Genomic DNA, 27,760 nt, shown 5'->3' on the forward strand with positions numbered 1-27,760 from the left:
AAAAAAAACATGCACAGGAGCACTCATTCAATGAAATGTGATGCTTGTGGTTATTTTCCACATGCAAAATGTACTTTTAAGCGAGAGAGGGCAGGTAGCCAATTTACAACCATTGTGACTCATGCGGGTAGTAGCAACACAGCATGAGAAATGGTTGTGTCTCTGAGGTTCATTGAATATGTGAAAACTCATACAGTACACCCCCCCACCCCCTATGAGGGGCAACCGTGCAATATGTTTTGGGCAAGAAAAACGATTGTTCTAGGAGACAAGAAATTTCAGGCTCTAGTTGAGAGGCTACAGAAAGAAGGACCATGTAAATAGTCACAGATTAACATAAACTGCATAGGAGTGGCATCACAGTTTAGAGCATGAAGTGGGAGCATGAGGAAGGATCATAAGTTTAAATAAGGGAATACTACTTGTCAGTGCATTGCCAAGCTAACCCATTGAAAGAAGGGGGCATGCTCTAAGAAAAATAGGCATGCTCTAAGAAAAATAGTGGATCACACATGCTAAATTTTCGAGGAAAGTATGCCAAAATGCCCATTCTTATACCCCTGTCACACGAGCACTTTAAAGGCATTTGAAGAAAAAGACATCTCACACAAAGGAGTTGCATCCGCAGACACACGCCAAAGTTTAATCTCTTTTTCAGAAGCGGTCTTTTCCGAAACCGGAGATCACCGATCTCTTTTACGGCTGGAAAGGCGTAGCCTCCAACGCAGTGGGCACCAGTAATTATCATGCAATAAAGAAACGAAGCAAAAGTGCATTTTTATTTCAAGTGTACACATCACAAAAAAGGGTTTTGTCTTTCGTTGAACCTTAAGTAGGCGCAGTTTTGCACTTTTTGCACGGCACTCTCGTAAGCAGTTCGAAAATATCACGTGACGCTAACAGACGATGCAAATTCGCGCCATTTTCTGCGACCATGGCTACGGCGAGCGGTACCGACGAACAGCCTCCGGCACGCCAAAGAAAACCGCGGGTACAGTGGTCGGAGAGAGACACCTGGGCGTTAATCAAGTTATGGGAAGACAACCTGCCCTCGCTGCGTGCGCAGAAGCACAACGGAGGCGTTTACGATGGCATTGCACAAGCATTGACGAGCATGGGTGTACCTCGCACAAAGGCGCAAGTGCACAGCAAGATAGAGAACCTGGGACAGACCTACAGGTAAGACAAAGCACAGCAGTAAGCTGTGAGCGCTAAATTTACCTTGAAGCGGCTTCAGGCTGTGGTCGCAAGCTGCAAGCTCTCGTTTGTGGTGTCGCGACCTCAGCATCGAACGTTGTTTCCGTAGTAGGCAGCGACGGAACCCTAATCTAGCGGACGGAGCCGTAGTAACGAAGGTTTTAAGGCAGAGACCCTTCATTTCAGCTAGCGTCGAATTTTGCAGGGCTGAACTGCGCCCTGCACACACGAAAGTCGACGACGCGCTAAAGGCTGTTTCTGCAATTCCTTTACAGTGCGAGTCGGTCTGAGTAAACGCAAATTCGCCTTCACATGCGGCGAAGAATGACAACCCGCGCAGGTCGTCAATAGCATGATTTCGTTCGTCACAAGATAACGGGAACCTTAACTTATGGACAGGCGCATTTCACATTATATTGTACGCCTTCTCACGGCAACATATAATACGAAGCAGGAAGTCGTCTGCATGTTTTCATTTCTGCAGATGTGACTACGGTTTGCATTTTTCTCGGACCATGCGCAAGCGTTGTTCTCAGACAAGAAAACATGAGAAACTTTAAATTTTTTCGAGTAAAAAGGGTTACCTTCGCTTCTCAGGCTTTCTGTACCATCAAGTCGCGTTTGTATCTATCGGCAAACGTTTTGCTCTGTGTATATCTTTACATTTTGAGTATATAAAATTTTAGTTCTTTCGTTTTCTTATCCAGGAGCTGCCTGAAACACATGACAACAGGGTCATCACCGCCGAGCTGGCCATTCTTCTCCGAAGTCCATAGGTTTCTAGGATCCCTGCCTGTTCACGATACATCTTTAATGGAAGAGGCTGGGTGCAGCGAGAGCACAACAAGCAGCACTGCCTCCGTCGAAGAAGTAAGAAATGCATAGTGGAGACTATATATGCTTTATTACAGTCAACTAAATTTCAAGACATAATGTAGCATCAGCTGTGCTGCCAAGCCCATAATCTGCACAACCCTGCAGTGTAGCGGACTGCTCTTGTTAATACTGTGGTTCATTTCTGCTTGTGCTCACGCGCTGTTCATTTTGCAAGCTTGGCAGTGCGCTGTTTGGAGAATAAAAAAAATGCAGACTCTAAAATAAAAAAACGTGAATACATACACGCAAGGAGAGGCAGCTCTCTTGCAAGTAAAAACCCTGAACTAATTGTTTACCGCTTCACACATCAACTAATGTGGTCAATGTATTTCGGATCCCTTCTTCAAACGCAGCTGATCTTCGACATGCTTGATTCCGGCTCTGCTTCTTGTGAAGACGTCGCCGAAGATTGTTCACCTTCCGAGTCGCCAGTACAACAGGTTGAATCCAGGAACCTCGCAAGTGGCAGTTCCGAATGTGCCCGCAGGAAGAGAAGGCAACCGGCTGGCGACTTTCAAGAAAGGATGCTTGAGGAGCAGCGACGGCAGAGAGAGCAGTTTGCTGATGCGCACAAAATGGAAATGGATCTCCGTAAAGAGGGGCTCAAGTTGCAAGAGAAACTTGTAGATGCAATGTTGAAGTTTTTTAGTAAAAACTGACATGGTGTTCCACAATTGTTGCTGATTCTTGGGACTCTTGCGTTCAGTTCCTTCGCTTGTAATATTCCACAAGTGCTGTCCTGATGGCGGATGCATTTCCAATTTCAGCTTCTGTTCTGCGTGATGGCTGTGGAAATGTAGCATTGGACTGCTGCACCTCACTTAACCACTGTGGGTGGACACTGTCGTTGAAGTGCTCGCAAATGTTATTGAGCACGCAGCATGCTCGTATAGCCAAACGGGCATTGCCAACAGAACACTCCATTCTTTTCGCAATGAAACGGAACCGGGCCTTTAGCCTTCCGAATGCGTTTTCAACTATCCTCCTTGCTCCAGATAAATGACAGTTGAAATTCCTTTCAGCTTCACTGATGACAGTTCGGTGTCCAAATGGCTTCATGAGGTTTGGGGTTAGTGGAAATGCTTGATCGCATAATATTATCGGTGGGACTGCTGTGGTACCCACTGCGGCAACAGGTGCTTTGAAAAGGGGACTGTTGACAATCTTCGACAGCCGTGAAACACCAAACACATGTGCGTCGTGGCAGCGTCCTGGGGCACCGACATTGCAGTATCTGAATCGATACTTGTGGTCGACCAATGCTAGTAGGATAATACTGTGCCTGCAAGAAAAAACAAAGTGCAAAGTGAATAAAGGTTAGTGCAGCATGGCACTGCTGAGTTCACTGCCTTTAGTTACTGTGATGCGATTTTACAGTTTGCTTTTATTAATAGCTGTGAGTGCAGCTCGGATTACATTATTTCACATAATGCCACAACCGGTCGCTGTTAGCGTACTCTACATCGTATAGGAGTTGCAGTCCTGCGGAGAACTCTTTTCGTCGTCGCATTAAAATTGTCGCTGCTAAACACTGCAAGACTGCGAACCAAATTACGCGTTTTCTTAAGAGCTGCTGGTAAAATTGAATAACATTTTACTTAGCAATAAAATATGGGTCAGTCAGTTACTTTTTTTTACTACTATAAAAATGGGCCCAAACAGAACACTTACATGAAATAAGTTAAATCGTGGCCACTTACCAACCCTTGTAGTTGTAGTAGTCGGTGGCGTACTTCTTTGGAGGCGAAATAGGGAAATGGCAGCCATCAAGGGCACCGACAGCTTGAGGGAAATCGCACACGGCTTCGAACTCTTGGATGTGCCTAGGCATTTCCTCTTCAGTAATCATTCTGATCCAGTCACTTTCGAGCACAGAGACAACAGCTGCGCAAAACTCTCTGTAAATGACGTTGACGGATGAGCGCCCAACGCCGAAGAGGTTTGCCACAGTTCTATCTTCGGCAGAAGAGCACAATTTGTAGAGGCCAATGGCGACACGCTTTTCCGCAGTGATCGGGTCACGCATGTTGGTAACTTGTTTTTCGAGCACATGGCGCAGACTTTCCACGAGAAACCGGAACGTTGAGGGGTTCACTCGAAACGACTGCTTGAAGTTGTGGCCACCGAGGTGAGGCACAGTCTCCTCGAACCACTTTTCGTGGCGGATGAAAGCCCACGTCGATCGGTTGCAGACTCTCGTGGGAAGCGCCAAGGCATAAAATGTACACCCGTTGAGTAGCAACTGCCGCTTAATACGGTCTTTGACTGCCTTTGCGGCGTCTGCTTCGCTCTCTGCAGCAAGAATCCTTGCCAAAATGCATGCTATTTCGACTTTTTCCTTCGTGTCCGTGCAGTCCCCCATATTCTCGACCTCCATGTTGACTCCGATGTAAACAGTGGCCCAAGGTTGCTAGACGAACATGTAAAATTTGCTACTTCTGCGAAGACTCTTGAAGCTACCTTATTAAATCTTCTTTAATTTAACCTTTTCGAATAAACTGTATCTAAATTCACTAAAACAAGCATATTATAGTACGTTTCTAATTTCTATATTGAAATACGTTGGTTTATTCTAACTGGTTTTGTTTCAGAATCTAGCGCCATGCTTTCCATAGCGTGTTCGGAAGGAAACGATAAAAGGAGATCGCCCGCGCCGTGTGTCTGCAGCGCAACTCCTTTTAATTAGAGGTCTTTCAACTCGGTAAAGGACCGCTTAGGTAAAAGAGTTTTTGCGTGCTTGTGTGACAGAGGTATTACTAAATTAGTAAATAAGAAATACACGATAAATTTTAGGATGCAGAAAGTGTCTAATAAACTGCATTTTAGAGTTGGATATTGTTGGGCTGGATGCATGTATTTCAGGGCAAATGAGAATGCCAGTGGGGATTCCCTCATTTTCATTTTGTGTGCACACTCTGTAAAACAGTTCTCTTTGTCTCCTAGTGTAATAATGTTGTGTAAAAAGAGTCATTTTTTAATGCCTTGTGCATTTAGCTCTTAATGTGCCATATCCCGTAAGCTTCTCACCTGCAGTACTTATAAAGTGTAATGCAGATATATTGCAGATTTCATAATGTCAATTTTGTATTAAGGTCACATACACACTCTTGGACAAATGTCTGTTGTTGAGAGATGTCATTGGTAGTCTTTAAACTTTATTCACTCTTATTTTCTGTGGTGAAAAGGCTACTGTAAATTTATGTTTGTGCTGCTGTATGTACCTTGTGTTCACAATGACATAGTGGTTTAGCATTCACAGTAACATGCAATTCCTTAATTTGCAAAATAGAAACTTCTCCTACCTTTCACTTGTCTTGCCCAGCTGCCTGAGTGGTGCATTCTGCCCAGTCACATTAATTATCATTTTTCCGCAAAGTACGTGTGTAATTGCACGGGCTGAATTCTCATGATTCTCTTCTTATTTTGCTAATGCAGGATGCAAGATTCCAGCAATGCCATGCGCTGCATTTATTGGTCAAGCTGCTCAGAGAATGGAGTCCCTGCACCTCGTGGTTAACTGTGAACATTTCTTTTTCTTTTGGAAAGCTAAAGGCCATTTGCTGCATCACTTGCATTTTTGCAGCTCAGATGTGTACTATATTTTTCTAATTTTGAATCAATATTGGCTGTTCAGTATAAAAAATGACGTACAGCGTGAAGGACAAGGACTGCGAGAGACACACACCAGTGACTTCCAACAATATTTTATTGCGTTGCCACATCGTGTGTGTATACACAGAGGGGTCATGCGCAGAAAATGAAAGCCAGTCGCAAGGGGTGTTCTAACAGCAAGTCATTGTAAAAAGAACATGGTCACTTGAAAAAAAAACATCACAATTTCTATCTGTTTAGATACAAAATTTCACTAGGGGTCAGCGTGATAGAGGGGCCACTAATGCACACACTACCCAGTTTTCTGGTGAAATCAGCTTCAACAATTTACCGGGTGAGCTGTGTCTCGCTGAAACTTCCGTATCTTAAAGAGGGGCATGCAGCCGCAGTCCCGGCAATGAATGCCCAAGTGGCCTTGAACAGTGTTATTGACGTTGTTATAGTGCTCTCTTAAACGATCATTTAGGCACCTGCCTATCTGTCCAATATATTTACTGCCTCAAAATGGGAATTTGGGAAACCACATTCGTTGCACACATCGCAAAACGTTTTCTGTGCCTGGCAGAGCAACAACTCTGACGTGATTCAGGCGCGTTTACACACTTACAGAGCCTTGCCAGCTTTTCCGGGGCTGAGAAAAGGACTGCGATTTCTGTAGGTTCCCTAATCTTTTTTTAGCCTATGGGACACATCATGAACATACGGTAGCACTGCAAACCTGTGTCTTTCAACCGGCTGGTTCCTTGACCGAGCGCGCTCATCATGTTTTGTGCACTTCAGAAGCTGTTCCGCTATGCCTGAAATTAAGGCCAAAGGGTAGCCAACCCAAGAAAGGCGATCAGCCTGTGCAGCAACGCTATGTTGCATCTCGTGTGAGCAAGATTTATTGAGGCTGTTAAGGAGGCAAAGCTTTACAATATCTCATTTGACTTTGTTGGACACACTGGCAGGCGCCTAAACAATCATTTAGGAGAGCACGATAACGTCCATAACACTATTCAAGGCCACTTCGGCATCCATTGCTGGGACTGCGGCTGCGTGCCCCTCTTTGAAGGTACGGAAGCTTTAGCGAGACACAGGTCATCCGGGAAACTATAGAAGCAGATTTCACTAGAAAACTGGTTAGTGTGTGCGTTAGCGACCCCTCTATCGTGCTGACTCCTGGTGAAGTCTTGTATCTCAACAGATAGAAATTCTAATGTTTATTTTTTTCAAAGGGCGATGTTCTTAGTGCAGTCACTTGCTGTTAGACACCCCTTGTGACTCATATTCTGCGCATGCCCGCTTTTGTACAAATGCACATGATGTGGCAACATAATTAAATATTGTTGAAAGTCAGCGCACTCTGTCATCTCTCGCAGTTCTTGTCATTCAAGCTGTACGTAATTTTATCTCATTAATTGCAAACTATCCCAAGAAACTACCCTTGTTCAGTATAATTATAATGTTTGATACGACCATTTTCTGGCAAATGTTAACAGTGTGATATTTAACTTGAACTTTTGCATGACTGCCTATGCCTGTGTTCTTTTAGTAACCAGAGTATGGCTAATTTATTAAACCATATTTGCTAATTTGCATGCTCACATGCTTTAGCATGCCTTAATCTTGAATTACTGCATCTAAGTGCAAATAATTTAGAAATTTACTATGTATTTTAAAACACTGTCCACATTTTGTACTCAGCAAAATCGTTTAATCAACAGTGGTTTGTTTTTATCAGGCCTCCTACTGCACTTTGCACCCAGGCACTAGTAGATGTGGAATATGCACTCTTTTGATTTATAGTAAGAAAAGAACCTATTTTCAAACTACATATTGTATATGTACCAGTGCCTTAGAGTTACAAAACAAAAATTCATAGAAACTGGTATTGTAGTTAGAAAAACGGCTACACAGCACCTTTAGCCCAGAGAACTCTCGTTTCACAAAAGAGGACAAACTATGTAGGCACTAAAAATTCTACGTATTTTTTGTGCTCAAGTAATCTTGTTGGAAATAGAAAATTAGCAATAAGGCTTCTGGCATAAACCTCACTTAAAGCATGTCTATGCTTGGAAAGTATTGTTTCAGTGTGAAAAATGTTGGCCAGTTATGCTTTACATCGACTTTCCAAACTTTTCATAATGCTTTGCGATTACATTAGTGTACAAAATAACACGTGCCTTTCTTGTGCGTTTGCTCTGCATTTCAATTGCTTCCCTAATTCACCATTGCAATATGCCTTTTCTTAAGGCATCAAAACTTGAATTTTCGTTCACTGGAGCCTAATACTAAAAATTTATTCCTTTATGTGGCCCAAAACACTGCGAATCAACCCAGGCTCTTTCAGTGCCTCTATACATAGTTTCTTCTCTAATAACAGATTTGATCAATACATATATTTTAGGTACCTTTGTGGGGAATGTACATGTTCTTGTACTTACCGATTTCTTTGGTGATTGTGCATGTTTATATTTCATGTGATTTATGTATATGTTGTACTCTGTATTGCAGCATGCAATAAATATATTTGCGTTTTCTTGAAAATGCAGCATATATCTTACCAGTCTGTGTTGCATGTTATTTGGATATGGAAATCGTGATAACCTTGGTGTTGATATACATGCTCAAAAGTTTCAAGTTTGCTAGGTTGTATTTGTGCAGCGAAGACAGGTTTTCCAATATACACCATGAATTACTAATATGTAATGTGATCCACACGTATAGTTGTTGTGTATGCCCATCGAAGCTTCAAGGCCGGCTGTTCGACAGTGCGTTTGGTAGCCGAACTTGAACCTTCTGGCACACGCAATAGTTGCGCGAGGATCGCTGTACATAGTAGTAATTGAAGGCGTGTACTGCCGAATCTGCCTTCCATACACGCTAGAAATAAAAGGGTGTACACCCTTCCAACACCCACACAGATGGGTGTTAATTTGGATGAGCACCGTTACACCCTAAATTTATTTTGCTGGACACCCTTCCTTTAGGGTGCTATAGTGGCACCCCAACTGTAGGGTGTAGACAACAGCACCCTTAGGGTGTTCGTCTGGCGACAAACTGATTTACACCCTTAAGGGTGTTAAAATGTTTAGTGTGTAGATAACTCGTGGGGAAGATGGAAAAGGACGAAATTTCTTCTACCCGCCACGCCTCAAAGAGATAAAGTACTCGCGTGCCTGATGAACAGGGAACGATGCATTATCAAGACTCGTAGCTGGAACGAGGGCGTGATCACAACACTGACTCACCACTGATGAGGGTACCAGTCTCAGACACTTGAAGGTGGCCTCTGAAACAGCAGAAGTTACGCACCGACCACGTTTGCATGTCATGCGCGTTAGAGGAATACATGTGGCAACGCAAATGTGATCCTCATTTCTTTTGTGTCTGGCGCTCAGAATCAAATTACTAGGCCTAACGTCCCGACGAAGAACACTATTGCTACGTGAAACGCCGCACTTGTGGGGGCCATTTTCGCATTCGGCCTCTCGACCTCTCGCTCAGAAGCGGGACGCCTTAGCGACTGAGTCACCGCGTCGGTTGCGTCTGGCGATGAGCTGCACGAACAAAGAACAATTAACTGCGCGCTCTAAATTACAGTGTGCCTTCGTATAATTAAGGTATGCAATGATTCCGGGCTCAGCACTGCTTCTTTTACGCGACTTTCGTTGGTTATGCTCTTTTTTCGAACTCTTGCGAACTTTATTATATTTGGCGGAAACAACAGCAACATATTAGAAAGGCTAACGAGAAATATCTGAAAATGTGATGGTTTGAAGGTGGCATTTTTCTGTTCCGCAATACTGGAGAGGCCTTAGAACACGTTATTGAAACCATTAAACTGCAAAGCCCAATGGTAAGTTGGAGGATTAATGTTCAAAAGACTCTGGTAATATAAACGAGAGTGACAAAATAACAGGAAAACGTAGTTAGTGGCCCCCTTTTAAAGGTGTGCAAGGGTAAATTTACTTCGGTCATACAGTCACAGGTCATCCAGATGAAACTGGCAAACGAATAACGGGACCCATTCATTCAGACTATGGTTGGGCGTAGCGTTCAGCAAAACCTACTATGCCTTCGGCATAAGGATGACCGCCAGTGCAGCCTGTGACTACTGTGTTGAAACGGAAACTATGAATCATATTCTGTGCCAGTGCCTGCAGAATTGTGCGCAGATACCTTAACTCACGATTGTGCACAAAAAATTGAACAACTGGCCTCTGTCCAGATGAGTCTACTGCCTGGAGGTAGTGGTTCTGACTCTCGCTTGTAGAGTAACACATACACCGCAAAGCTTGTTTCACAAAAGGGCTGGAGTTTCACCTTGTGAATAACACTAATGAAAAATGTTGATAAGAACCAAGAATATAAGAACCAAGAAAAGAGCCTCGTGACCGCTGAAGGGGTCATCATATGAGCGACACGCACATGCACTCCAAAGTGAGTTTTAAGAAAACCCCTTTCTTTAAAAGTGGTAGAAGTGATTCAGTATCCCATAGGAAGACCTCGAATGCATTAACACGTTTTTTTTGCGAACCCCTTCGAACGCCTGTACTCTTACTCGTTATTGTCTATGTGCGCGCGCGTGCGCGTGTGTGGGTGTGTGTGTGTGTATGTGTGTGCGTGTGTGTTTGTTTTTGTGTGAGCTCGTGCGTGTGCGTGGGTGTGTGTGTCCTCCCCCATTCTTTCTAAACTCATTTTTTTCCTTCCCGCGTGCAAGGTAGCGTGATGAAAACTTCCTCAACAAGGTAGGATGGGCGAGTTGGTAGGTGAATATCGATAAGCTCCGCATCTGTACTGTTAAACAGTTACCAAGAAGAATAATAAGAATGGGTTGGGACTGTGGGGGTGCGCGACTCTCACGCGTCCTCTGATATGTTGTTTTCTCGCATAGCTCCCATCTCCTGTAATCTGGCTTCGCCGCGTGGCTTTACTGTGGCGGTCGGTGTGCTTGCAAGGTAGTACGAGAGATGGCGCCAGTGTTGCTCTGCTAACGCAGAGAACGGCGGGGTTACTTGGGCGCAAAAAGGAGAAGGCTCTTCCTCTTTGTTAATCAAAAGACTAGCGCATATAACAGGGACACAGACAGAGAAGACGACAGGACGAGCGCTATCTTTGTCTGTGCCCCTGTTATATGCGCTAGCCTTTTGATTAATGATGACACACCAACTAGCCCAGCTTTCTGCCTTGATCTTCTTCCATGGCTCGGAGTCTGAAAGTGGCACGGACGTTCAGCGCGTGCGCCGATCCACGCTTCTGCGAGACCATCTCGCGAAGCCTACCCGGAGTGGACGAACACGATTGTTCGAACGCGCCACCGTTCACGTGACCGTACGCGCGAACGACCAGGCGTTGGTGTGCAGCATGGGGCGAACATATTCGCTCATTATCCGGTCGCGGTAAGTCGGACTTGCGCGATTTGTCGCGCGCACATCGCATGTTCTGTGGATAGCTACTCGGCTAGCAGGCATTAGTCTATGAAAGGTGCAATAAATGTCCTTGTGATTGTTTGCACTACTGTGTTGACGTTCCTTTGTTCCAAGAGCACGAATGAGAACCCCACAGGGCGCATATGACAGATAAAGTCATAACCGGCTGCTTACCGATATCCTTGAAAAGCACACAATCTGTACATTCTGCCAACACTAGGTTATGACTATAGGGCTTGAAATTTGGAGGTTTTGCAAAAAAAACTTGCGACGCAGCTTAGCTCCGTGCAGCGAGCGTGCGATAAAAAAAAATTGTAGTCACGAAACAAAAACATGGTGATGTGGATTAGAGAGCAAATGGGTGTGGCTGATCTTGTTCACATTAAAAGGAAGAAATATAGACGGTCAGGCCATTAAATGCATAGAGCCGATAACTGGTGTTCTATAAGAGCTACGGGCATAGGTGGAGGAGGGTTTTCATGTTTCCGGGGGTGCTTTGGCCCGACCATTTTTCCGAACTCCACACATACGCACTATATATATATATATCTATATATATATATATATATATATATATATATATATATATATATATATATATATATATATATATATATATATATATATATATATATATATATGCCAGAAAAACAGCAGTTCTGGGTCCGGGTAAATATTCACAGTGAAGTAGACGCGCGTATGAAGCGGTTTATTGACGTTTCGGCCGGGGTCCGGCCTTCATCAGAATATATATATATATATATATATATATATATATATATATATATAGACAGCCAGGGTCGGCCTGGCTGTCTCGCTACAGTGTAAATAGCGTGTAAATAGCCTCTCGTCTGTGTCTTTTCACACGTAACATTCTGGGGGAGCTTAGCGATCCCCGTCCTTGCCACGGAACTGCGAAGTGGTCGACACATCGAGCTTGTCACCGTGCCTCCCGGTAACGAGACCGCCTCTGCAACGACTTCGGCTTGTCCGACTGCTCCAATCGTCACGGTTGCCCAACATCGCGACCCTGGTGTGTTCTCTGGCCTGGAGCGAGAGGACGTTGACGAATGGATCAAGCTCTATGAACACGCCAGTGCTAATAACAGGTGGGACCCAACGATTATGCTCGCTAATGTCATCTTTTATCTCGGTGGCACCCCACGCGTGTGGTACCAAACGCATGATGACGAGATAACCACTTGGGACAGTTTCAAAGGAGAGCTACGGGAACTGTTCGGCGACCCCATTGGGCGCAAGGTTTCCACGAGAAACGCTCTTGCGTCTCGTGTTCAGACATCTACAGAGCAGTACGTTTCATACATCCTCGATGTCTTGGCTTTAGGCCGCAAAGCTGACGATACTATGTCTGAAGCAGATAAAATGGCACATGTGCTAAAAGGCATCGCCGATGAGGCTTTCAGTTTGCTTATTTTCGGCAACGTCTCGACTATCGACGCCTTCATAAAAGAATGCCGTCGCCTTGAACAAGCTAAGAGCCGCCCTATCACACACCACATCACGCGGCTACCCAACACTGCTGCTACGTCGACATGTGAGGATCGACCACCTCAGACTGCCACTTGTGACGACGTAACCCGTATTGTTCGCCGCGAGCTCGAGGCCACCTGTTCCCCGACTTTCTCCGGGACGCCTCTCGATCCGCCAGCAAGCACGATTGCGATGCTTTAGGCCATCGTCAGACCGGAATTTGAGAACATGGGCTTGAACTCCATGTTTTCAACGTCTCAACCCAGCGTTTCCCAGTTCTCTAGCGGCCCTCTTCGTCCCCGGCAGTCCTTTTCTGCCACATCTCACCGCCACCCTTCCGAATGACGTACCCCTGATGACAGGCCGATCTGCTTCCACTGCTGCTGCGTCGCCCACGTCGCTCGTCACTGTCGCAACTGATGACCACCAACCCCTCGTACATAAGCCGCCGCTTATTCCCGCACCTTTAGACCTTCTGTTCCCTATACCAGCCGCCATGAACCCACTGTTGCTGATGCCCCTACTCCAAACCTTCGCTACAGCCGCTCGCCCTCACGTCGACGCCATCAGTCTCGTTCGCCCCAACCCCCCGCTTCTCTTTGCCGCCTATCGCCTCCCGGACCCAGCCGAAAAACTAGGCACTGCAGCTTCTGGATATGAAGCTGCGTTGTTGACCCTGCTCTCAAATCCTCTGCTCACGTTACCTACGAACCAGAACCGTCTTGACGTTGACGGCTATCTTGCCATGGCACTCATCGATACAGGAGCACATCTTTCTATTATGAGTGCTGCCTTCCGACGACGACTGAACAAGCTCCTCACCCCAGCGTCGGCGGTACTGTGCCTATCGTCGGCATGTGTACGGCACGTGTCAGCTTCGCCGGTCGCCACACTCCTGTCCTCTTCACCGTGATTGCTCATTGCCCACACGACCTAATTAATCATCGGCCTCGATTTTCTCTCCGCGCATTCTGCTCTTATTGACTGCTCTTCGCCTTGAGTTGCCGATTCTCGCAGAACCTTCTGACGCAACCCAGTGCCGCTTACGCCCCATCGGATTTCTTCGCCTGCCGCCAAAGAGCCCATATTGAACTGTTGTCTTCCCCACCAGTTCCCGATGGCGAGTACCTCGTCCCTCCTCTGCCCGACATTCCACTACAGTATGACGTTACCGTGCCTCACAGTATACTTACTATTACTGCGAACCACACTTGCATGCCTATCTTTAACTTTGGATTGGCAAAGCAAATTCAACCGAAAGGTATTTGCCTTGCCAACGTTGTCTCGGTGGCCATCACGTGGCAGCGTTATCAACCGATGGTTCTTGCGAGCTTAGCAGGCCCCTTGCGCCAGCCTCGGGCGCCGATCCCAACACAATGAAAATGGTTGCGACGGACCCGTCCTCTGCGCAGGCTGAAGACCTTTACCAAGTATTGCGCTACCGAGATATTTTCGACTTCGACGATCGCCCTTTAGGCCGGACGCTCGCTGTCAAGCATCGGATTCTGACTGGCTATGCTACGCCAATTCACCGACGACCATATCGAGTTTCCGCGTCGGAACGTCGAGTAATTCAAAGTGAAGTGAACAAAATGCAAGATAAAAACATCATCGAGCCTTTTTCGAGTCCCAGGGCGTCACCAGCGGTGTTGGTTAAGAAGAAGGACGGCACATGGCGCTTCTATGTAGACTACCGTCATCTGAACAATATTACGAAGAAGGACGCCTACCCGCTCCCACATATAGGCGACGCCCTTGACTGCCTCCACGGTTACAGCTATTTCTCTTCTATTAATCTTCGTTCTGTATACTAGCAGATTGCTGTTGACGATATGGACAAAAAAAATCGTGTTCATCACACCTGATAGCCTATACCAACTTAAAGTAATGCCGTTTGGATTATACAACGCCCCTGCCACTTTTGAGCGTATGATGGACTCCTTGCTCCAAGGTTTCGAATGGCCCACATGCCTCTGCTACCTCGACGACGTCATCGTCTTCTCGCCAACGTTCGCCACTCACCTTGAGCGTCTAACAACTATCTTGATGTATTTCGAAAGGCGAAGCTGCAACTTAACTCGTCTAAATGTCGTTTTGGCCACCGCCAAATTACTCTTCTGTGCCATCTGGTTGACGCTTCTGGAGTACAGCATGTTCCCGACAAAACTCGCGCTGCCCGAGACTTTCCGGTTCCGAAGTCAGCCGCTGACGTCCGAAGTTTTGTAGGGCTATGCTCGTACTTTCGTCGTTTTGTTCAAGATTTTGTGGAAATTGCTAGACCCCTCCCTAATTTTTTGAAGAAAGGCGTACAATTCTCGTGGGGTATTTCAGAAGCCCCCGCCTTCTCTAGTCTCGTTATTCTTCTCTCCTCACCACCCATTCTCGCCAGCTTCGACCCTGATGCCCCTACAGAATTGCGCATAGGTACCAGCGGTCATGGCGTAGGTGCCGTCTTAGCCCAACGTATGCGTAGCCAGGATCGCGTTATTGCTTATGCGAGCCGCCTCCTAACACCATGGGAGCGCAACTATTCCATTGAGGAACGAGAATGCCTTGCTGTTGTCTGGGCGGTTGCGAAGTTCCGTCCTTACCATTAAGTTCGCCCTTTTTCCGTAGTCACTGACCATCATGCTCTCTGCTGGTTCTTATCTCGAAAAGATCCTACAGGTCGGCTTGGTCGATGGGCTTGGAGGCTACAAGAATTTTTATATTCCCTGGTGTACGAGTCTGGCCGCCTACACCAAGACGCTGACAGCTTGTCGCGTTACCCTCTTGACGACTCTGACTCCTCCAATATTGTCAGTGCTGCTTGCGTATTTTCTGTATCACGGCTGCTTCATTTCACCGACGAGCAACGTGACGCCTACACCATAGACCGTTTTGAACGCTCTCCGGCCGATGCTACTCTACGCCGCTTCGTCCTCCGCGACGGTACTCTGTACCGTCGTATCCTTAATCCGGATGGCTCTGAGTTCCTACTTGTAATACCTAAACACCTCCGCTCAACCGTTCTAGAAGAGATTCACGACGCACCAACGGCAGCACACCTCGTCATACCTCGAACCTATGACCATGTACGTCGCCGTTTTTTATGGCCGGGCCTTGCCCGTTCCGTACGACGTTACGTCGCCGCTTGTGAACTTTGCCAACGACGCAAGAAGCCTTCCCAGCTCCCCGCTGGTTACCTGCAGCCACTTGACATCCCTGCCGAGCCGTTCCATCGTGTCGGCTTAGACCTTCTCGGCCCATTTCCAGAATCTACATTAGGAAACAAGTGGGTTGCAGTCGCGGTGGGCTAGGCGAGCCGCTACGCCGTAACCCGCGCTCTTCCGACCTGTTGCGCAACTGATGTTGTAGACTTCCTCCTACGTGATATCATTTTGAGGCCTGGTGCGCCGCGTCAATTGCTAACAGATCGTGGCCGTACGTTTTGGTCCAAAGTCATTGACGACATCATGCGTGCCTACTCAATACAGCATACGTTTACCACCTCCTACCAGCCTCAAACGAACGGCCTCACTGAGCGTTTGAACCGCACACTTACAGACATGCTATCCAAATGCGTTTCAGACGACCACCGTGATTGGGACCTGGCTCCACCTTACATTACCTTGGCGTACAACTCTTCATGTCTCGAAACTGCTGGCTTTTCCCCGCTTTTCCTATTGTATGGCCGAGAGCCGGCGCTACCACTGGACACTGTGCTTCCGTCCACCACAGATTAACCTAGCGATTAAGCCTGTTATGCAATCGCCCGTGCTGACCATGCTCGCCAACTTGCGCGCGCTCGTCTAAAGTGTCTCAAGACAAACAAACAACGCTCCGACCTCAGTCACTGTGATGTCCATTTTGGATCCGGCACCCTCGCGTTGCTTTGGTCACCATTGGGTAAAGTTGGACTTTGTGAAAAACTGCGTTCCTGTTACACAGGCCCATATCGCGTGCGCCGCTAAGTGACCGATGTCGCCTATGAAATCGTTCTAGCCACGCCCACTACGTCCTCCGCAGTGACAACCGGTGACATTGTCCACGTCGCCCGACTCAAGCCTTACAACTCTCCACGCACCGTGGATATTTAACAGCACCGTGACGGCATTTAGGCCACCGAGGAGGGGGGGGGGGGGTGTAGTATTACGATATCATCGAGAGATGCTCAAGAGATGAGCCGCCACGAGAACGACGATGAAGTGGGTCTGTGCCGTTGGCGCTAGCGAGGGTCAGCCTGGCTGTCTGGCTCGAGTGTAAATAGCCTCTTTCGTCTGTATTTCCACATGTAACTACATATATATATATATATATATATATATATATATGTATATAATTTGTAGCAGTTAAAAAGTTTCGTATGACCTCGAAGAATTGAGCGCTGAAGTGACTGCGCTCTATCAGTATACTAGATTTCACAGCCGTAGTGCTCTTGGTGGTGTAATCTTCGTTCGTGTGATTGTCGTATACTTGGCTACCACTAATACCACTTCGCCTTTCCGGCGAAACTGCAGCCTCTCTGTCTTTTTGTTTTCTTTTTCAGTCAGTCCAAGTATAAGCGCTCCTACCCATGACTGCTATTGATTCTGATTTCGAGTCAATCCGGCTTTGCCTCATTTCGGTTACTGAGCGAATTATGCAGTGTTCCCCAACTATCATGCAGATTTAAAGAAAGCAGTTGTTTCACTCGAAGAAAACTTAGTTTCCAGTACAGAGGAGCAGCCGCCAGTAATTCTTTCGTTATTGAGATTTATTTCGGTGTCCGGAATTTAGTTATCTAACTCGAGCAGTACTGCCCTAATTTTCAAGAGAGAGAGAGAGCAAATGATAAAGGAAAGGTAGGGAGGTTAACCAGGACTGAGCCCGGTTGGCTACCCTACACTGGGGAAAGGGAAAAGGGGACTTAAAGAATAAAAGAAGAAGAGAAATTCCACTGGGGATATCGTTCGGTCACTCAGTCCGGGTCATAGACGCTGACTCAGTCCAGTAGCCTTCAAATGTCGCAGCAGAGCTTTTGTTGCCTTTCGTAGCTGCGATATGCGAGGCCATGGTCCCAAGATCTTCTTCAGGGTGAACGGTGTTCTGTCTAGCTGATTGAGAGCTGTGCAGAGGTCATGTCTTTCGTTTTGAAAAGATGGGCAGTAGCACAGTAGATGTTCTATAGTTTCCTCGGCACCGCAGGCATTACAGTCGGCGCTATCAGTCATTCCAATCAAAAACGTATACGCATTGGTGAATGCGACGCCCAAGCGTAAGCGGCACAGCATTGTTGCCTCATTTCGCTGAAGTCCTGGTAACAGCCGCAGTTGCATAGAGGGGTCGAGGGAATGCAATCGTTCTTGGGTGAATTCAGGTGTATGCCACTTCTCTAATGTCATACGGTGTGCTACCTTGCTTAGGTGTTGGGCTGCGTCGGTCCGCGATAAAGGTACAGAAACAAGGGTTGCTCCTTCGTGGGCTTTCCGAGCAGCTTCGTCAGCGAGGTCGTTGCCGGAGATACCGCAATGGCCGGGCAGCCACTGAAACACGACGTCGTGTCCTTTCGCTATCATACAATGGTGCATTTCTCGTATCTTCGACACTAGTTGTTCACACGACCCGCGACGAAGAGATGACAGAAGACATTGTAAGGCCTCCTTCGAATCGCATAATATTGCCCACCGATTAGCGGATTGGTTGTTAATGTAATCAACGGCACCTCGGAGGGCAACAAGCTCCGATCCGGTCGATGTTGTCATGTGAGAAATCTTGTATTGGATGCTAATTGATCGTGATGGTATAACCACTGCACCGGTGGAGCTGGTCTGAGTGGAATAGCCATCCGTATATATGTGGACTCGGTCAAAGTAGAAAGTATTCAAACAATCCAGAGCTGCTTGCTTCAGGGCCAAGGTAGGCAAATCGGTCTTCTTTCTTATTCCTGGTACCGTGAGACGCACTTGAGGTTGTTCTAAACACCACAAAGCTGAGGTTGAACGTGCTGAGGGTGTGAAGCCCGATGGTAGACAGGCACGATGGATGCTGACCTCGTTGGAGAAGGACGCCTGCGGTCGTCGTTCTGGCAGGCAGGCAAGAGAGCTTGATTGTATGCGTGAAGCATGACGAACATGGGCCCTAAGCGTGTCGATGCTAATGTAAGTCGTGATCGGATGGTCTCGAGCCAATATAATGGTTCCTGCTGTTGAGGCGCTCCGCGGAAGTCCTAGGCAAACACGTAGTGCCTGGGCTTGCACGCTCTGTAGTTCTCGAAGATTTGACTTGCATGTTTTAGCAAGCACGGGAGAACTGTAACGTAGCAATCCGATAAAAAGTGCTCGATATAACTGTAGCATGGAGCCCACTGAAGATCCCCATGTTTTCCCGGCGACAAACTTGAAGACATGAACAATAGATGTGAGCTTGTTCTTCAAATGGGCAACGTGAGGGCTCCAAGAGAGGTCCCGGTCCACAATGACGCCCAAAAACCGATGATTTCTCTTGTAGGAGATAGGCTGGCCATTAATGCATACTGGATAACGAGACATTGGTTTTCGTGTAAAAGCGACTAACGCACATTTTTCTGTTGAGATGGTAAGGCCTTGTGTGTGAAGATAGTGAGATGCCTGTGTTGCTGCTTTCTGCAGCCTTGCGCGAACCTGCAGACGAGTGACCGCTGATGACCAGATGCAGATGTCGTCGGCGTAGAGTGAGACACTCACTGTTTCCGGTAGGGATTCGGCCAGCCCAAGAAGCGCGAGGTTGAAAAGAATAGGGCTTAGAACCCCACCTTGGGGAACTCCTCGGCATATGTAGTGGTCGGTAGTTGGACCATCTTCCGTACGTACGAACAAGGACCTTTGTGTCAAGTAGTTTCTGATCCATCGATATACTCGCCCTCCTAGTTCAATTGTCAAAAGTGCGTCTAGAATGGGTTGATGGGAAACGTTGTCGTAAGCGCCTTTCACGTCCAGAAAGAGCGCTACTGATAATCGTTTCCATGATTTTTGCTGTTCTACAGATGACACTAAATCGATGACACTGTCAATCGATGAACGGCCTCGTCGAAATCCCGCCATAGAATCAGGATAAATCTTGTGGTGTTCTAGGTACCATTCGAGACGCATGAGGATCATGCGTTCCATGAGTTTCCCGACGCAGCTAGCAAGTGCTATAGGCCGATACGATGCCAGTTCGAGCGGCGACTTTCCTGCTTTTAGTAGCGGTACCAGGCGGCTGCGTTTCCACTCCTGTGGGACGACACCATCTTGCCATGAACTATTAAAAAGGCTGAGGAGTTCTCTTCGTGCTTCTCGGCCTAGGTGGCGCAAAGCAGTATATGTTATGCCATCGGGCCCTGGTGAAGACGGACACCTACAGAGCGCCATAGCAGCTTCTAACTCTTCCATAGAGAAGGGAGCCTCCATACTGGTATCTCGTGGACCGGGGATGTCGCTTAAAGCCATCGCAGGGACTAAAACTGCGCCGCCGGTGATTTGCGCACAAAATTCCTCTGCGACGTCTATCTCACGGCGGTTTTGATAGAGAGCAAGGGCGTTAAAAGGGTGTCGTTGCTGGGGTCTTGAGCAAAGACCCCGTAAGGTACGCCACACACGGGACAATGGCTTGCGGGGGTCTAGTGACTCGCAAAAGCATTTCCATCTTTGATCCGCTAGCGTATCCATTCGGCGTCTTATCTTCTTTTGCATTCGCCGAGCTTCTCTGAGGTCAAGAATTGACTTTGTGCGCCTGTACCTCCTTTCAGCACGGCGACGTATTGTACGAAGCCTCTCCAATTCAATGTCATTCTCTGTACGCTTTTTCGAATGTGTGAAGCAACGCGTGCAATCTTGCATTGCGTCTGCAATTATATCTTCTAATCTGCGTGCGATATGTTTCTTGCAGATGTCTTCTACTCGATCTTGAAAGATTGACCAATCGATTTGGCGAGATACATCCGGTAGTGCGGCGTCTAGACCATTGATTCTCACATAGGTCGGAATGTGATCACTTCCATGGGTTTCAATATCAGTGAACCACTGCACGCTCGAAGTCAGGCAACGTGACACCAAAGTCAAGTCAAGGCAGCTACTGTACGTTGTTCCTCGCAGAAATGTCGGACTTCCGTCATTTAGAAGACACAGGTTGTGGCCTGATGCAAAGGATATTAGTGACCTGCCCCTCGAATTTATCCTGGAGCTTCCCCATATATGGTGGTGAGCGTTGAAGTCCCCAGTTATTATCCAAGGACCTGGAGTAGCAGCCATAATATCTTCTAGTCTTTTGCTGTCAAACTGACTTGTTGGGGATAGGTAGACGCCAATAATAGTAAAAGACAGTCTCTTCTTTTTCACACTAACACAGACGTATTGGTTACCGTCGTGTGGCGCTACGGGTTGCGAAAAATACGTTAGGTCCTTGCGAATGTAAACCAGAACCTTACTACTACGGATACACGTTGTTGAAACAAAAGGTTCATACCCTGATAGTCTTATGGAAGCTGATAAGTTCGGTTCACAGATCACCAGTATAGGAAAGTGGTAGTCAAACACGAACTGTCGAAAATCCGAAATACGTGACCTTAGGCCTCTCGCATTCCATTGGAATATGGAGGCACTTCTGACATCATCCCGGAACGATCGCTGTTGCTGTCGATGAGCCATGGTTCTTCCGTAGAAGTTCTCAAGCACTGGACTTCTGAAGGTTCGCTAGCACCGGATTAATGGCATCCAGCACTTGCAACGCACTTCGAGCTGTTGGTGTCTGTATCTTGTCCAGAAGAACACGAATGGCACTCACCAGAGAGCTGATCATGCCAACAATTTGTTGATCTTGGTCCGTCAGTTTATCAGGAACAGTCGAAGTGTCCCTTGCCGTAGAAGTTTGATTTCGCTCAGTAGCAGCATGTAGCCTCGGGAGTGCAGGCCACGCGTCAGCAGCAGGGCTGGTGGTTGCATCTTTGTCCTTTGATCCGACTGCGTTGGGCCTGGGCGGAAGAGTGGGTGGCAGTGCACGTGGCTGGCGCTCTGCAGAGGCTTTGGAGGTTCGTGATCGACGTCGGCGACGCGATCGTCGCCGCCTAATAGATATAGCTGCTTCTCGGTGAGACGAGTGGTCTCTAACCATTTTCTTCAATATTGCCATTTCCTTGCGAATAAAAGGGCATTCCTTCGAGGAGGCATCGTGAGGGCCGCTGCAGTTTGTGCACTTCAGCACACTGGCTTCACACGTGTTGGTGGTGTGGCACCCAGTGCAGCGAGAACAGACGGTAGTGTTCTTGCACACACTACTCACATGCCCAAACTTCATGCACTTCCAGCACTGCAGTGGTTTTGGTATGAAGGGGCGAACTGCGTGTCGGAAATGACCCACTTTTACATGCGAAGGTAGGGATTCGCCTTTAAATATGATTTTGACACACCGCGACGTGCCGAGACGAAACGCGTTTGTGACGATGGTGTTTTCCGTAGCTGGCTTGATTAAGATTGACAGATCGGAGTCGACGATGGTCTCATCAACATCGTAAATTACGCCACTACTGATTTGTTTGCCCAGCGGAATATGAGGGCGGACTTTATCCCGTCAAGTTCCGTGACATTGCGCAACGAATCCAACCCAGCCGCGTGTTCTACGTCAATCGCTAGGACGTTCTTACGGGTATTCACTCTGATGTCTTTGATTTCATTCGGAACCAGTGCCTCTAGATATGAAGACACGGCTTGCCTGTGGAGGCGTCTCAGGTTGTCTGTAGCGAGAACTGGCGTGAACAGGATGGTGAGCTCCTCGGTATTCCGCGAGGATCTCACGGTGGACTCACTTGAATTCGAGGATGCGCTGAGAAACCTTCGTTTTGCTTTACGGCTCCGCACCAGCTCGAAGGCGTCGTCACTAGAATCTTCACCGCTGACATAGTATTGCATGGTGTCGTCGCTGTCAGTGTCGCTCTCGGTGCCGTTGCGCTTCCTGGAGGCAGCCGCCGCGGGCACTGCCGACTCCGGCGGACGCGCGTGAGACTCCATCTCCATCGCAGGTAAGGAGGAAATAGCAGTTCACTGGCAAAGTCTAAAAAATCCACAAAATAAGTAGAGCTGGAAGACTCGGCGTTCTGCCTGAAAGGCACTTCGTCTTCTTCTTCCTTCAAATTTTCAAAGTGTCAATGAGGCATTTGTAGGCACCCCAAAATAACATCCAACTGTGGTGTGTTAAGCAACGTACTAATTGCGCACAATATTTTTCCGACTGGCAAAAGAAAAGAAGGCCTCACGAAGCATGAGAAATACCCCGTGAGTGAGTGAGTGAGTGAGTGAGTGAGTGAGTGAGTGAGTGAGTGAGTGAGTGAGTGAGTGAGTGAGTGAGTGAGTGAGTGAGTGAGTGAGTGAGTGAGTGAGTGAGTGAGTGAGTGAGTGAAGAAACTTTATTGCAGGTCCGGCTAGGACGTGAACTCGTCGCGCACCCGGCTAGTCCCACGTCCGGACCTGCAGGTCCAGCTGACCGGCCCGGCCCGGTCACGGGAACGCCGGACAGTGAGGATTTCGTTTTCTAGAGCGGGGCTACGCATAAGCGAGTCCCACTACTCCATGATGAACTTGGGATATGTCGACCCGCACTCCCAGAGCATGTGTGCTAGAGTGGAGGTCTGCCCGCAGGACGGGAATGCGTCGTCGCGATACACATCGGGGTAAGCCTCGTAGAGAACGGACAGATACGGATATGTGTTGGACTGTAGAAGTCTAAGCGAAACCGCTTGTGCCCTATTCAACTTGGGGTGAGGGGGTGGAAAGACCCTTCTAGACATGTAGAATAATTTAATAACCTCGTTGTGAGTAGCGGGAGCGCCCCATGGCCGTAGGAAGGAGGGGAGTCGGCGCTCGTGCACACCCACCCGCATCATAAAGCAGCACTCCAAAATAAGCTGATTGAAAGCAACTGCATTGCCTGTCGCAAACACGAAGAGACAGCCCATCAACTCGATATGGGTATGGAAGGAGCACCAACAGCAGGTTTCATGGCTTCGCAGCTGTTCCTTCCTCTAATTTCTACGTCGCACTTCTTATCCGTCTCTCAAGGCCGACAGGTAACATTGATAACAAAAGCTCCTTGATAACGCGGCCGAAGCGCCGCTCTGACCACGCCCGAAATGCGAAAAGCGATGTAATAGGCATATAGAATAGGGGGGGGGGGGTTCAGGATTCCGGCTTTGCTCGCACCGCATCGAAGGAGTGCGCGCTATATTTCGCGCCAGAAACTCGCTTACGACCAAAGCCAAATTAAAGTGAGCGATTTGTTTCTCATGAAAGTGTATACGTACTGCAATATAGGTTCGTGTCAAAAGATAAAAACGAGATAAAGAGACCGGGAAACGACCAACGTGTAGAGAAAAGACAAAACCGATGCGTTCAAGAAAGCAAATATACGTCTTCTAAATGAGCCGAATTGTCAATCAGGATGTCTGCACAAAAAGAAAATCATCAGATATCGGCGTGCCCTTATTATGTATTATTCGTACGCTCCGCTGAACACCAGCCTAGAGGACGTGTTCGAATAGGTCTCCTTTTGCAGCTACGCAGTACTGCGTCCGTTTTATCACATCTTCAGTGGCTTGCTTGATGACCGACGCCGGAATTCTGCGGCAGACATCCGTTATGCTTGATCTGAACTTATCCGACGGCCGTCTCGATCCCGTAAGCACGATGTTTCACATAACCCCAAAGAAGGAAATCGAGTGGGGAGAGGTAAGGCGACCTAGCCGCCCAATTTACAGGCTCGTGCCTTCCAATCTATTGCGCATAAATGTCGCATCCAGCCAGTTTCGTGCTCGGCTGCTGCTGTGTGCGGTGCCATATCTTGCTGATACAAGAGAAGTGGAAGACGTGACAACGGGATTTCGCTGAGAAACTCATTCACCACTTCTTCAAGGATTTCATTCACGTAACGCTGTCCAGACAGAGCTTGATCGAAGAAGAAGGGACCGATGATAGCACCGGCGTAAATTACGAACCACACATTGAGCGACCACTGATACTGGTGCCGACTGCGCTTTGCCCAGCGTAGATTGGAGTCCCTCCAATAGCGTGCATTATGCAAATTTACCTGGGTGTTTTTGCGAAAATAGGCTTCTCCTGTGCACATGATATTGCTCAAAAAGTCCGTGACCCATCGGCTCTTGTGAGGACCCAATTCGAGAAATCTAGACGATTCTACAAGTTCCTATCGTCTAAGCATTGGTGCTGGTTAAGTTAGTGCGGGTGAAAGGCCGTCATTTAGAATCCTCCTAACTGGTGACTTGGAAATTTGGGTATATATATATATATATATATATATATATATATATATATATATATATATATATATATATATATATATATATATATATATATGTATATATATATATATATATATGCGGCCTTCCTCTTGTCGCCATTTCCAGATCCCAAGGCAAGGATCATGTTTACCTTCTGCTCATTCGAAAAAGACATGGCGACTGGGACGAAACAAAACCCACATTTAAACCTTATCACTAACGTTGTCAATTCGCTTTTGTGGTGATAGGTTTTGTGGCAAACAAAAATTCGTGCACTTTACCTACGCTGAGACAACAGCTATCGCAGCTTGTTTCTAACTAACCCCAAGCGCGACTTGTTCCGTGTTACTTCGGCCGCGGCGCGGCAGATAACGCACTAACTGGATCCCAATGTTTCTTTTATTTACTTTATTTCGTTCTGGATAACTCAGATGGAGCCTTTTCGAGGGCGCTGCTTTGTGATCCGGGTGGAAACGCAGCCACGTGGTGTATTGTTTATTTATTTATTTACTTACCGATTTCACATTATTTCGCGGGGTTTATTTGTTAGACGGAAAAAATTAGTACGCAATTAGTACGTCGCTGAAAAAGCGCACTTATATGTCCCTTCGCTGTGCCTTTAAATGCCTCATTGACGCTTTGATAATTAGGATAGTACGTCCCGAATGAGATAACTAATTGCAAGTGCCTAATTAAATCTTAGTAACAAAATATTACTGGTAGCTACTTCACTGTACTGTAAACAATATGCACTAGGTTTTCTTCCAGTAACCTACTGCTCTTCTTAAAAATCTTGGTGCATGTTATTTAATTGGTACACCCTGCGTATAATATATGAGCTTTACATGCGACCGACGATGTTCCAATCCCTAATAGATGTTGTAAATTATTAGAAACGTTTTTTCTCTTGAGTCGTTAGCACTGCTTACTGGAAAGAGAAGCAATACTGAGACACACAACATTCACGTGCATTCCACTCGCCATTGATAAAGGCATCTGCCGAAGGGGTCACTGAAGTCTAGGTTTTTCCATGGTCAAAAAAGCACTAAAAGCAATTTGAAGCGGCGTGAACATACAGCAACATATTCATTCTCTAGGCATAGGCTATCCATACATTTAGAAACAATATTTAATTGGCTACCTCCACCTCATTCAAAAATATTATAAACTTTGTCCTGTGCGCATATGTAAATATACTGTGCGTGTGCATCGTACTTACAGTAGACATTTAAAACAATGTTGAAGTGAGACAGTACGGATGAGGCAACCGCTAGTGCTTCTAATGCTCGGGTCCTGCTATTGACAAGGTTTGAAGAAATAAAGCGAAAGTATGAATTAAAAGCCATGCACGTCCGCGCCAACAATGATGCAATAAGCTATTAGCTATTAGCCCCAGTAATGTTTCAAGTGAAAAGGATCTCCATAAGGTGTGGGTGACAAAGCTCTGGTAACGGCACGCTAGGTGTGTTTGCAGGTGGGTGGGGGAGGGGGGGGGGGGTTAAGCTCCTCTCGGAAAACTCCGGAAGGTGCCGGAGACCCCCCCTCTCCCCTCCGGTGTCGGCGCCTATGGTTACAGGGTACATGCAAAGAGAAAGGAAGCACAGTAGAAGTCGGCAGAAAATTAGGTGTTGTGAAGAAAATAGGACTTTTGAAGACCTCAAATCGAGCTGATTGGCGCTGGAACAGTGAGTTGGAGTTCGATGGAAGAGACATGGTCCTCCTGAAGCGGACATAATAGTAATATTAATCAATGTATAATTTGCGATTCCGACCAACCCTCTCATTTTCGTAACCTAATGCATTTTTCCGAAGTATTTACCGATTGTTAAGCCCATGAGCAAATTGTATTTCCATTGAAAAAAACCTTGCCAGCCCAGATGATCGCATATTATTATAGTTACTCACGCGAATATGGTGCAGTAAGCAGCACCGCCACCACCACAAGCGTCAGCATCCCAGCCTTATTCATATTACCACTGAGCGATGGTACTGTGCGGTAGTCGACGGTTTCTTCAGCTACCTGCGCATTCCTTGTTGTGAGCGCCGTCTAAGGAGCGCAACGTGTTATTCTGCGTCACTGATGGCACCTTCATACACGACCGTCCATACATCTTTCGGCGAGTTCGGCACCTGGCCGTTCGCCTTCCCAAAGGTGATCCCTCCCTCACTCGCATCCTTGCGTCGTTGTCGAACTGCCTCGGGTTGAAAGCGCCCATGTATGCACGTTCCGTGTCAGTGGTTGAGCGAAATGCGACGACGTGAATGTCTTCGTCGTGACCCCGTGGCCAAGCGCCTGTCGTAGTCCATGTTCGGGATACAAAGCCCTGTTCGCGGCGTAGTCATGCGATAGCACTAACACCGCCGTCGAGAGCGTGAGTGCGCCATAAATTAGCGTAGAATCGAAGCCGAGAGCAAGAAAGTGTCAAGACGGAATGCCGTCCTATTCAGTACGCTCGACGAGGTGGCATTTTGTGACGACCACCCATCGAGGTTCAGTTCGCCTCCGCTGAAGCTAAAATAGCATTGAAGGAAATATTGCTGAATTTTGAGCCATGAAATTCTGGTTGTCATACCGGTTTTCAACTGCATGAGCGTAGAAATTCGGCTTTGTGGATATGTTCTAGAACGTTCAAAGCATGGCCGAAGCGGGTAGACACACGCGAGCGCTTCTGTATGTCCACTAGCTTCGCCGACGTCCTCTAATACACTTAAATTTCTCCTCGTACAGCCGCCGAAGCGCCATTTCTCACCATTATAAACCTGCTTCGTGTGCGTAACGATGGAAGGGTCACAATATCAGCGATCACCAACTCCTGTCTTGCGTCAGCCGAATCCACCCAGTTGCCGCAACTTTGCTGTCCTTATCAGACCACCTAATGCTCTGGATTCATTGACAGCATACCCCTTC

General features: G+C 47.2%; 2 protein-coding genes and 1 long non-coding RNA gene across 3 annotated transcripts in view; 2 read left to right on the forward strand and 1 right to left on the reverse strand.

Moving 5' to 3' along the window:
* The window catches only part of LOC135896081 (uncharacterized), an 8,011-nt gene extending 2,262 nt beyond the window's left edge, over nucleotides 1-5,749 (forward strand). Inside the window, exon 3 of the long non-coding RNA XR_010562584.2 lies at nucleotides 5,509-5,749. This is a non-coding gene — a long non-coding RNA (uncharacterized lncRNA). The remainder of the gene's footprint in view (nucleotides 1-5,508) is intronic.
* Nucleotides 565-2,747, forward strand: LOC135896075 (myb/SANT-like DNA-binding domain-containing protein 1). The gene is made up of 3 exons (XM_065424408.1): nucleotides 565-1,179; nucleotides 1,905-2,067; nucleotides 2,427-2,747. The coding sequence occupies exons 1-3, from the start codon at nucleotides 935-937 to the stop codon at nucleotides 2,730-2,732; spliced, it is 714 nt and encodes a 237-aa protein (XP_065280480.1). The 5' UTR covers nucleotides 565-934; the 3' UTR covers nucleotides 2,733-2,747.
* Nucleotides 2,082-4,736, reverse strand: LOC135896074 (uncharacterized). The gene is made up of 2 exons (XM_065424407.2): nucleotides 3,774-4,736; nucleotides 2,082-3,355 (listed from the first exon to the last, which is right to left on the reverse strand). Exons 1-2 carry the CDS (start codon nucleotides 4,448-4,450, stop codon nucleotides 2,776-2,778), a joined length of 1,257 nt encoding a protein of 418 aa, XP_065280479.1. The 5' UTR covers nucleotides 4,451-4,736; the 3' UTR covers nucleotides 2,082-2,775.
* Nucleotides 5,750-27,760: the final 22,011 nt, after the last annotated feature.

Source organism: Dermacentor albipictus, chromosome 2, assembly GCF_038994185.2.
Source record: "Dermacentor albipictus isolate Rhodes 1998 colony chromosome 2, USDA_Dalb.pri_finalv2, whole genome shotgun sequence".
NCBI lineage: Eukaryota > Metazoa > Arthropoda > Arachnida > Ixodida > Ixodidae > Dermacentor > Dermacentor albipictus.

Bases quoted from the DNA above. Each gene is read 5' to 3' on its own strand.
- LOC135896075 (XM_065424408.1), top strand. From the start codon at position 935: ATGGCTACGGCGAGCGGTACCGACGAACAGCCTCCGGCACGCCAAAGA. The intron at 1,180-1,904 runs GTAAGACAAAGC...TTTCTTATCCAG, and splicing joins AACCTGGGACAGACCTACAG to GAGCTGCCTGAAACACATGA. The intron at 2,068-2,426 runs GTAAGAAATGCA...CTTCAAACGCAG, and splicing joins GCACTGCCTCCGTCGAAGAA to CTGATCTTCGACATGCTTGA.
- LOC135896074 (XM_065424407.2), bottom strand. From the start codon at position 4,450: ATGGAGGTCGAGAATATGGGGGACTGCACGGACACGAAGGAAAAAGTC. The intron at 3,356-3,773 runs GTAAGTGGCCAC...TTTTTCTTGCAG, and splicing joins TACTACAACTACAAGGGTTG to GCACAGTATTATCCTACTAG.